The sequence below is a fragment of the Oreochromis aureus genome, linkage group 4 (genome assembly GCF_013358895.1).
Source record: "Oreochromis aureus strain Israel breed Guangdong linkage group 4, ZZ_aureus, whole genome shotgun sequence".
NCBI classification, from domain to species: Eukaryota; Metazoa; Chordata; class Actinopteri; order Cichliformes; family Cichlidae; genus Oreochromis; species Oreochromis aureus.
This window is the reverse complement of record NC_052945.1, coordinates 4,471,431-4,482,934: the sequence shown is the minus strand read 5'-3', so window position 1 is coordinate 4,482,934 and position 11,504 is coordinate 4,471,431. Positions and strand designations below refer to the sequence as shown.

Below are 11,504 nucleotides of genomic sequence, written 5' to 3'. Positions count from 1 at the left end.
TAGGTAAATATTGAGTGAGAGTCTTTGATATAGGATAAAGAGACATAGTAGAAAATATACCACTGTAAAATAAAACTGACTTATTTATTCATATATTATTTATGAATGTAAATTATGAGATAAAATTAACTTATGACTTATTTATGTCTCTTTAACACTGAAATGCCACATATTCAAAAATATTAATGTTTAAGCCCAAAATGCTGACTTTAAGTAATTTGATTACATGTAAAATTTTCACGTAATTCTGTTACTTGAGTACAGTTTAAAATATTAAATTGAATCTGGTCAAATAAAATTTCCTCGACTGGTATGGACTTGGTTCATGCATAGCATATTTTCCTTAATAATTAATTATTTGAATAATATAAATTGAATAAATTCAACATATGTTAAGTGACAGATTCTGATGAATACATTTTTCAGCATACAGACTGAATGTGTGGATATTTCTAATTAGCATTGGGGGGATTTTAAATTGTTTTATGTAAACTCAAACACCTGCCAGGTGGGTTGATATGAGCAGCCGGCTCTCTTTGGTGGCACACATCAAACCAGCTTTTAAGTTTTCAATTCACATCCAACGTCAAGCTTTTGAAAGATGTCGGGGCAGTCTGGCTCATTAACAAAGGCAACAGAATGGACCCTTGAACAGGACTGATGTCAAAGGAGAGCAATTCCCTCTTGCACCAGAAGTGGGGCAGACATTTTGGATGGTGCTCTGAGCTCAGTCAAATCAAGACCCACATAAAATCCCTGATTGAAAGACAAAATATAGACCAGCTGGATACTAGAGAGTGAATATGGAGCAAATATCTGTGATACTAATCAACATAACAATTACCAGGCGAGCGCTTTCAAGATTATCCCCTCTGTGGGGTGAAAGGCGATTATTTTTACGGCGTGATTGTTTAGCGCTCGTGGTGTGGAAAGCCGACTCGGAGCTCGAGAGCTCCTCGGTGTCATTTATTATTATTTATTTCATTTGTCTGTGGAAATACGGTCTCATTATTCTTCAGCCAATTCCGACCCCGTCGTTACCTGTCAGCTCTTTTTGCTGAAACTAGCTTTGCACACTAGAAGCTGTTTAACACTAATGGACAATCCCTCTTGCTTTTGTGCTCAACATGCCATCTGATGTGCCATTTTGACTGACAGAGGAATGGAGGGCCAATTTGCAAATGCCGTCTTCCAGAGCATCCACTGTGGAAAGACATTCATCAAAAGCTCTGTGCCCCTTTTCTTGTCTTCTTGTCATATTATCTGTACAGTGCTGTCAGGGGCACTGCAGAGTTGATCATACCATATATCAAAGGTCTGCATGGGTAGATCACTTGAATGATGTAAAGGATGGGTGGGCAATTAACTTCCTCTTCCTCTTCTCTCTTTTTTTATTCTTTTATCTGGAACTTGGAGTTAGCGGTGTGGGATAAAGTGCTTTAGACAACTGACAAGTCAAGTAAGGGCAGGGAATTAAACACCACTAACACGGTGCAAAGTGTGCAAGTTTTAATATCTGCTCAGGTATCTTAGCAAAAGACACAGTCAAGCTGCTACATTTATACGATGTTACTGTAGTTATATTTATTGGCTGTAATAATTGCAATAATAACAGGCACTGCCCTGAGAATTAAATTTCAAAAATATCATTAAACTTTAAATAGAAAAATTTATGAAACCATTTGTACTCGACTGTAAAATGATGATTTTAGAGCTCAAGTGGAAACTTTTAACATGGGAGTTTACCGATGTGACTCGCTTTTGGACCCAGACTCAGGTGGCCACTAGAGGGACTCTGGCATTTTGGCACAATTGATTTTTGGCTTCATTTTTCCTGTCTCTGAGGTTGCTGCCTGGTAGCAGCCAAATGCTAATGTGTGCCCTGCATAATCATCTAATTTACTCTGAAGAGGATGCTAGTTTACAAAATAAACATCATGTTGCTTCAAAGAAGATTTTAAAGTTGAAACTGAGACCATAAACACATCGGGAAAGTGTTTACCGAAGTGAACAGTGGAGCCATTTTTTTCCAAAGACTTCTATACACTTATATTTCTTTTTGCTCTCAGGGCAGCTGCCCTCTGCTGGCCAGCAGAGAGAATGCAGGTTTCAGGCGCTTCACTTCTTCACAAGTCAGCTACCTCAAAATTTTACATACTAGTACAGCTCAAATATTTTATGTTGTGATTTTTTTTTTATCTTAATTTTTAAACAATATTCATTATATATAAAGCCAAATATTTCAAAACTTTAAAAAAAATAATAATTTGGATAATTATAGCTTATAGATTATGACAATCAGATATGTTGTTTGAGTAAGTTACTGTTCAGACGGTATCAGTACCTCTTAGTCTGTGTCAGTACACACAAACATAACCATGGAGAAGACAGCTCACCTGACAGCTGTCTGGATGAAGATGACTGACACCACAAGAAGGCTAAGCCACAGGTCATTGCTGAAAAGCCTGGCTGTTCACAGTGTGCTGTACCGAAGCATATTAATGGAAAAATTGACTAGAAGGGGAAAAAATGTGGTGCACAAGCATGAAAAAGCACACCAGCATATAGGACGACAGCAACTTTGACAGGACTGTCAAGCAAAGTCGATTCAAGAGTTCGGACAGCTTCACAAAGAGCGGACTGAGGCGGGTATCAGAGCATCAAGACCAACGACATCCATTCATTTTCAGAAAGAAGTTACAATCATGAACCAGAGACAACAACAGAACCATCTTAACTGAACTAAGGAGAAACAGAACTGAACAGCTGCTCAGTGCCTGAAGGAAGAGGGGAGTGTTTAACGTTTCAGCAGTCTGTGATGATTTGGGACGTCACGTCATCTTCTGGTGTTGGTGGTGGTTGAACAACTGTGTCCACAGTGCAAAGCCAATGCCACATGTACCAGGAAACTTTAGAGCACTTCATAGGGCCGTCTGAAGACACTGAGTTCTTTTTCCACAGTGCCAAAACTACCACCAGATTGTTTGCTGATCATACTGTGCTTATGTTGCCTGATAATTCAACTGACCTGAACCCCACAGACTCTACTGTCAAGAATAAGGTGAGAAATGTCGAATGCAAAACTGTAGACAAGCTGAGGGCTTCATGGTAATGGAAGATGTTCAGAAGCTCAGAAATATTATTTTTGAATGATCATGGGAAGTATTTGAATAATTTGAGATATGTGATTTGTGATACACATGAGATACAGCCATGGTACAATAAAAAGTTTAAAGTTTTACATAAAGACATACTAAAATGATCTACTGGGTCTTTAAATTGAGTAAATACAACCTGAGCTTTATTGAGGTTAACAAAAACTAGGCTTTTTAGGACCAGAACCCAAGTGCTTGAAACAGGAAGAAGAATGAATGACCTATTTATTTAGGCTAATGGACAGAGTCTAAAACAAAGTCCATATCATGAAGCACAAAATCCAAAATAACTCAGAAAAACAACACGTCAGCAGGATAACAGACATCCCGACAAAGAGAAAACAGCACTATTTATACACACACAGGATAATCAGGTGACCGCAGCTGGGAAAACGAGACAATCAGGGAAAATGACAGACAGAAAATAAAACTTGAGACAAGACACAAGAGACATGCACTAACAAAGTAAAACAAGCAGTGACAAAACACTAAGTCAAAATACTCATACAGCAGCTTGACACTAAGGAATACTGCTGGCTAGGGAAATAACTCAAAATAACAAACTCACAGCTCATGATAAAATTTCAGAAGCAGTGTCTGGAAGAACTAAGAAGATGCTCTGATTTGGAAGCTTGTAGTACGACTCTCCGAAGCAACAATTTGATGTAATGCGCATTCTTCTTTAGTGTTGCTTCAATTCACTGAAGTTTTGCTGTGTGTATTTGTTTACACGCAGCTCTTTTAATGCCCGTCAGGTTGAAGCCTGGACTCTGGTTGGGACTTTGAAACATTCTTTTGCAGATTTGGTGATGTGCTTGGGATTCCTGTCATGTTATATGACTCAGTTTTGCCAAGCTTTTGACTGAAAGACGGCCTCGCAAAGATCACTTTGTTATACAGTGGAGCTCATGGACAACTCGGTGATTGTAAGGTGCCCACGTCCAAGTCAGCACACCTCCACCACCGTGCTCACGGTTGGTAGGAGGTGTTTGTGCTGATATTCATCATGACCAAACATCTCCATTGTTAAAGAAATCTTCTGGTTTCCTTCCAAACAAACTGTACTGGTTCACTCTTTTCCTAATTGTGATGAACTTTAACATTTAACATGTCAGCTGAGGCATGTAGTGTATGACATATGGTTTATTTATTTTTATTTTGCAATTACTTTAAGGATTGCAGAGTCTGGCCTTGGAGTGAATTTGCTGGGATGTCCGCTCCTGGAAAGATAAACAACTGTCTTGAATTTTCAATCTTTCTGACTGTAGAATGATGCATTTCAAGTTGTTTGAAAATTGCCTTAATACCCTTCCCAGATTGACGGGCAGCAACAATTCCTTCTCTATTATTGCTGATGTATTTCCTCTTTGGCACACACCTAAATGCTTCCGACTAGCAAACTGCCCAAACTTCACACTTGCCCATAATCAAGTGCAGCACCTGGCTGCTTCTTACCCTCTTTGTTCTCACGAAAGCAGTATAGGTCTACTTGTTTGTTTTAAAAAAAAGATAAATAATCACACACTGTAATATATCACACCTAATCCTAAGACCTGCTAAGGACCAGATGATTTTTGAAGTCCTGATATGTAAAACTTTAGAAGTGACAAAAGGGTGTACTTTCTAATCATCAAAATTAAACCAGAAAAGCATGAAATGGTGTGTACTGAATATAGGATACACAAAAAGTATTGCTTGTCACAATATTCTAATGTTATGAGATGGTGCAGTTCATGAAAACAAAAACTGTTTTACATTTAAAAACAACGAAAAACAACAAAAAAAATTGTATTTGTCCTAAAATGTCAAATCTGATCTCCCTATCCTTAAAGTGAAATCTGTCACCCCAAGATTCACATGTAATAATTCAACTATAGCTGACAGTAATTCACTCGCACATAAAATAAATGTTAACAACTGTTTGTTGTGGATTTAACATTAATAATACTACAAAAAAGAAAAAGAAAAAAAAAGCGCACCACTGATATCAGTTTTATAACTTAAGTGCATTAAATGTTGCAGAGGACCCCATAAATATCATCACCTTGCTGTGTGAAAAATAGAATTGCTATAAAAGTAATAACAGCAGACCTTGGTCAAACAGCATTCACCTTGATCAAATGGCACTCGAGCTGGCTAAAACAAATAAATCTTGGCAGTAGTTTTAGTCTGCACACCAGATGGATGAGCTTTGACATGCTGGATAATAACTGAGTGAATGAGGACAGCAGACTTCATGCAATGACAGCAAAGTATTTGAAAGTCAATTTGACACGGTTTCCTTTTGCTGTCAAATTACCTGTCTAGATGTTTTAATGTGGTAATGCTCACCATCTGCTCTGTCAGATTTGGCCAGAATAAAGCACATATTTTAAAACGATTAAACCTTTGAGAAAATGGGAAAGGCTGAAAGGCTACATTTAAAAAAAAAAACTTAATTATATTAACTATGTTCCACTCCCGATATTTCTCCTTTTGAGTGATCTGTTCGTAAAAAATGTTTGCAATATGTTTGTAATAAAGCCCTGCTATCGGGAGATGTAGTATATGTAAAATCCACTGACTACATAAAGAAGATGGACACAAACACTGTGACAGTAGCCGTACTCTCATCGTGAAACTGAGGCGATGTCGGTGTTTTGAAACTAGATGAAAGCAGATGCAATGTGGGTTTTACTGAGACACTGCATGGTCCAGCTCAATATGACTTTCACTGATACTTCTGGTTTAGCAACCTTTTTAAGCAAAAATGACCATCTTTTTTTTTTTGTTAAGGTTTAGTCCAGTCCATGTTATCATCAAGGTCATTTTAGTTTTGAGTCTTTATCTGTTCTCATGTGTCTCTCCTTGTGTTCTGTGTCTCCAGTCTGTCGTGTGTCTCCTGTGTTCCATGTTGTCAAGCTCTTGTTGTCTATGTCCCATTATGTTTCCTGTTTTATTTTGAAGAGTCTCGTGTTCCATGTTCAGTGTGTTTAGTTTTGCTTCTCCAGTGGCGTCATGTTGATTTGTGTCAGCTGTGTTTCCCCAGGTGTTTCCACTTCCCTCATTACCCTTCTGTGTATTTAAGTCCTCTGTCTCTCTCTGTTCATTGTCAGGTTATCTGCTTATCTCACCTCATTTCTATGGATTATTCATGTTTCCACAAGTCTCCATTTTTCATGCTTCTTTTCAGATTCATGTTAATGTCATACTTTTCTTGTCTCATTCTAGCTGTTCCCATTTAGGTTATCATTAAGTCTTTTCCTCAGTTTGCCTTTGCCTTTGTTTTTGTTTTTACCATCAGCCTAAATAAACGGCGCACTTTTTGTTACACTTTGTATTCTTTCCTGTTTCTGCTTTTGGGTCCACTCCACAACACACCGGCCATCCCGGCTTTGGCAGAATTCAGGTGTCCTCACCTTTATAATGGGACGAAATTGGCACTCTGGAAACACAGAAAGCAGCGCACGATCAGGTGTTATGACCTAGACCATAATCGTTCCCTAACAATAAGTAGTTACCAAGTATCATATGATGTAAAAGTGAAATTACCAGTAAGTGAAAAGTTAAATTGTTTTGATAGTAGTGTAGAAAACACTGAGCTTAGAGTCATCAAGACAAATGCATGAAAGGTCACTTAACATTGGTTTCGCCAGAAATTTGAAGTAAAGTAAATGACTTCAATGGGAAAATGATTTTAGGAAAATCTTTGACACTGAAATTAAACGGCAGCCCGAAGTCATGATTCCCAAAAGCCATATTTAGTAAAACATTCTCAAGTTTGACTTTTAAATTGTCAGATCTGTGAAGCATATCCTGAAAATCAAGTCAGCATTTGTAGAAAATATTTTCTGGGAGCTGCGGTTAACTGAGAAAATGTCATCTTAAAGTCATTTGTTTCCCATCAGTGTACAGAATATTCAAATATGTCAGTCAGATGTTGACATTAAAGTGAAGGAATGAGTAATCTGATTGCAAAAGCAGGATTTCTGAAATACTCTCATATGTATGTGCTTAATATTAACCTTTCTTAAAGCAGTCCTTTCCCTAAATTCAGCTTTTACTCTGAACGTCAAATTAAAACTTCCTCCCCGCTTCAAGATATTTCTGCAGCGCCCAAATCCGTCTCACCTCCCCCTCCACTTGGATGGGCTTTGATTTATAATTCTAAAGTAAACCAGCTGGGGCATGTTTGCATAGACACACGCACACACACACGCACGCACAGCTTGTGTGCGCACTGATGCGTGAATATACACCAACAGCAGCGCCTCGCCTCTGCAGACAACTTCTAATACACTGTTATCTTTGTGTTTTTTCCACCTCGCGACTTATCGAGTGCAGCCTGCAGGCATATGACCAAAGAAGAGGGGAGCAGAGATGATTGATAATTAAGTGAAGTACCTGTATCGGTGACGTGGGTGGGGAAGACAGAGAGAGAGAGAGAGAGAGAGAGAGAGAGATGGAAGGAGGCGGGCCGAAGAGGAGAGAGAGGTCTTGCCTCTTGTCTTGCCGAGGCTCTTTGATTCAGTGGCAGTGGCTGAGACAACCCTGTTACCGGCCACTGTTAACCTGGTAAGTCCTCATGTTCTTCTTCTCTCTCTTTAAATCAGACCATTTATCTCTCTTTAGAAACGAGCAGAAGTTACTTTACAGGTCAGGAAGTCGGAAGAAATAAAGTTTACGCATAAAATGGAAACAGACGAGGCGACACAACGCAACGCAGCGGCATATTTGGGATCTCCGTGCAAGTCAAGATTAAGAATTGGTTCTTTTTTAAACCAAAGTAGCCGAAATTGGTGTTTTGAATTATATGAATATAGAAACGGGTCGGTGTTTTTTACTTTCCGGGTGCTGAAGCGCTCCAGCAAGCCAAAGGGAAACTTGGGCGCTGTCCACGGTGCTGAAAGTGTTCGCGTGTTTAAAGTCGGTCCGGTTGTCGCAGCTTAATCTCTGTCTGTATTGACAAAGTTTCTCATGGATAACCCCTCTCTTCTCCACAGTGTAACTAAGAGCCCCGATCATACTCGAGACCAACAGCTCGTGGCAAAGCAAAGACAGATTCCCCTGAAGGACTCTGTGTATTTATCGGGTATCTGTGTCCAGATATAAATCCAGACCTTTGGTCAGACCCAACTTTAGAAGAAAAACACGCTCTTTATTGGATGACCACGACGTGTGAAGATGCATTGCGTGTCCGATGAGTGCAAAATCTGCCAATTAAAGTCCGTGATCAAGAGCTCGGCGCAGACAGGAGTACCCGCGGTGAAGAAACCCGCAAGAAGCTCCACCCGGTAAGAAGTGGAAGAGTGATATTCAGTGAAGAAAGAGAAGAGAGTGGGGGCCAGCAAACAAACACCAGCGCCTCATCAAATGATGGGGATAAAGCACCTTCTGCTTCTTTTGGTTTACTTAGACCCTCTGAATGTCCTGTGCGCCGCCACCGCTAACAAAAAGAACAAAACCCCGCTGAGGAGGATCCCAAAGGTGAAGGAGGTCAACGGCAGCACCACCGCGGTCCCCGGAGCCGCCGCCGTCCCGGGGAAGATCACCCAGGTCCAGGCTCCGCCGCTCGTCGCGTTCCAGCACGACACATGTAAGGGCTACTACGACGTGAGCGGTCAGTTCGACAACGCGTTCGCCTGCAACAACACCGACCACCGCTTCTGCTGCGGCAGCTGCTTCCTGCGCTTCTGCTGCGCGGACCGGGGGAAGCGGCTAGAGCAGAACAGCTGCAACAACTACATCACCCCGGACTGGATCAAAACCCAGCCCCCGTCACCGGCGCCAACAGGTGACACGTACGACCCCGAGCTGGACCAGACCAACACCACGGTGTACATCACCTGCGGGGTCATTGCGCTCATCATTGCCATTGGGATTTCTGCAAAAGTTGCCTACGATAAAGCCACGAAGCCCCCTCAGGAAATGAACGTGCACAGGTAAGATCTTTTATCTTTTTTTTTTTCTTTTTTTTTTAATGTTGTCACAATCCAGTCTGGGAAAATATAAATTTTAAAAGATGTCCTTTATGTTACACACAGTTTACACTTGTGTTCCTGTCTGGACTCTTTCAGTGCCGTTTACTCATATAAATCTGAACCTGTTTTCATGTGTCAGAGTAATTAAGACTAATTCTTAAATCTACAGTTTATCAAATGATCAGATGGGGAAGCCTTTTTTGCAGATTGACACAGACTTCAGCTCACAATCAGACTTTTTGCTGTCAGTTCCCTCCAATAGCTTTAAAACCCAATCTATATAGTTGCTCTCATGGGGAATCAACTAATCTATAGCAACGCACATAACTTACACCTTAAATATCATGGGTTCACTCTACCCCATGACCTTTTAACATGTACCATTACTCTTTTTTCCCAGAGATTTGCTTTTAAAAAATCAAAAATCATAGATACCTTTACAGGGCACACATCCCATTCTCTGGCAATCCTTGAAGGCGGGTGGTGGTATTTTATGTCCGTCAAACCTCCAGGGAATAAAGCAAATGCCACTGAAAACCATTATAAGTGATCACGTTCATCGTGATGGGAGTGGTCTCTTCTGCAATGACATTTTTTTTAAGTCCTCGAGGCACCAGTAGTGGTCACTGAATTGCTCAGTGAATATTAAAGCCACATAAAAACACATCCTGTGGCCATTTCAGTCACAAGCTGAACAAATTGCTGTATGATGTGTGGAACGGGCTGAAGGCAATGTTTGCCCCCCCCAAACACACATCATCATCATCATCATCGGAAAGTCAATTATAAGATATTTTCCATGCAAATGACTTCTGTTTCCAGCCCTTATGTCCTGAATCAGACCTCTTCCTCTATTTTTTCAGCTTCAAGGCATTCTTTGTTGCCTAAAAATAATTCAGCTGACCAAATTATGGGCACCGTTGTGCATCTGAAAGTCTGCTGTGCCAAACACTCCAAATGGTGTGCTGTTGTAAGTCTATATGGAAAGCTTTTACCTGAGTGTAAAATCGTGCAGTTTCTTATAACTTGAAAAATTTTAAAGCTTGGATTATTGCAGTTAGACTCTTAATAACTTACAAAGAATAACTGATTTTTCAGGACTGTATTGTCTGCAGCCCAGAAACAGTCAGATAACTGTGGAAAAATTCAGACTATGGTTCATTTCAGCAGGATATATCACATTCCACATTTCTCATTTATTTTCTATGCAGTACAGTCTGGAGGCTTTGCATTGCATTCTAAGTGATAAAGTGTGGAGGACCCTACTCCCTATTTGAATAAAACTGAGAACTTTGGTACTTTATGCAAATCAAAGGGCAGATGCAAGATCACGGGGAGCTTATTTCTCACTCCAAATGTTGCCACTGTCTGTCTATCCATCTATCCACAGAACCCTAAAGCAACTGAAAACTTTGTTATATTTGTTAATCTGTAATCCCTTTGTTATTAAAGATAAGTAAATCTACATTTGAATCATCCTCTTTGGCATGATTGCTCAAAATGCCACACTAGTTGTTCATGTTTGCTACCAAATGTGTACAGCTGTGGTTTCCATATGGCTCTTTCACTGTCTGTAGCTTTAAATGGAAGTGCGCCACTGTGGCCACCCCATCTTTCTCACAGAGGTCTGTGAAATGGCAGCACACAGATCGCATGTCACCTGACACGGACTGAATGATACTTCGAATGGAAAAAATTATGCCTATTCTGCCTTTCTGAACTATTATTTTACAATGAACTATAATGTGATTATAATAATAATGATGATGATAGGAAACATTTTAGAAGCAACTTTATGCCAAATGGTAGCACAAAAGTCATCTAATAGTTATGTCATTGTTATTTGGCTTCACAGTTTCGACATGCATTGTGCTGACATTAAAGATAAAAGAAATAAACTTGGTGTTCAGTTCCTCAGATACCAGCAAAAGACCACGTGGCCTACTTTACTTATGGCTGAAACATTTTAGGTTTTGCAACAGAGGATCTGAAGATTTGGCAGAGTGTGGTGACTGTAACTGTAAAGTCATAATGTTACACAAGTCTTTATAGGTTGCTTTCGTCCACAGGCATGACTTTTATGGTATCGTAGTATATCACCTCATGCTGTTATAGAGTAAACTTCTACAGTAGGGATCCTTTAATTGTTAGTGTGGTGTGTGGTTAGAATTTCTTGTGTTGTTTTGAATTTTGGCTTCCACCTTGAGATTGAAAAAATCTTTTTAGATGCATCTTCTTCAACAGGAAGTACAGAACAGGTAAACTGGAAAACCAATGTCTGTTTCACTGTTTGATGGACTATCCATTTTGCACATAGCTGATTGCTTCCATGTCTGATGGATATTTCGTCGTCACTGAAGCAGGTATTAAAAGGATAATTAAGGATAGT

At 39.8% G+C, this 11,504-nt stretch overlaps 1 protein-coding gene across 1 annotated transcript in view; it reads left to right on the top strand.

Annotated features, from left to right (window-relative positions):
* Positions 1–8,200: 8,200 nt before the first annotated feature.
* The window catches only part of LOC116314287 (protein shisa-6), an 80,838-nt gene continuing 77,534 nt past the window's right edge, over positions 8,201–11,504 (top strand). The window contains exon 1 of the mRNA XM_039610619.1: positions 8,201–9,076. Within this exon, the coding sequence (XP_039466553.1) occupies positions 8,508–9,076 (569 nt within the window). The 5' untranslated portion in view covers positions 8,201–8,507. The remainder of the gene's footprint in view (positions 9,077–11,504) is intronic.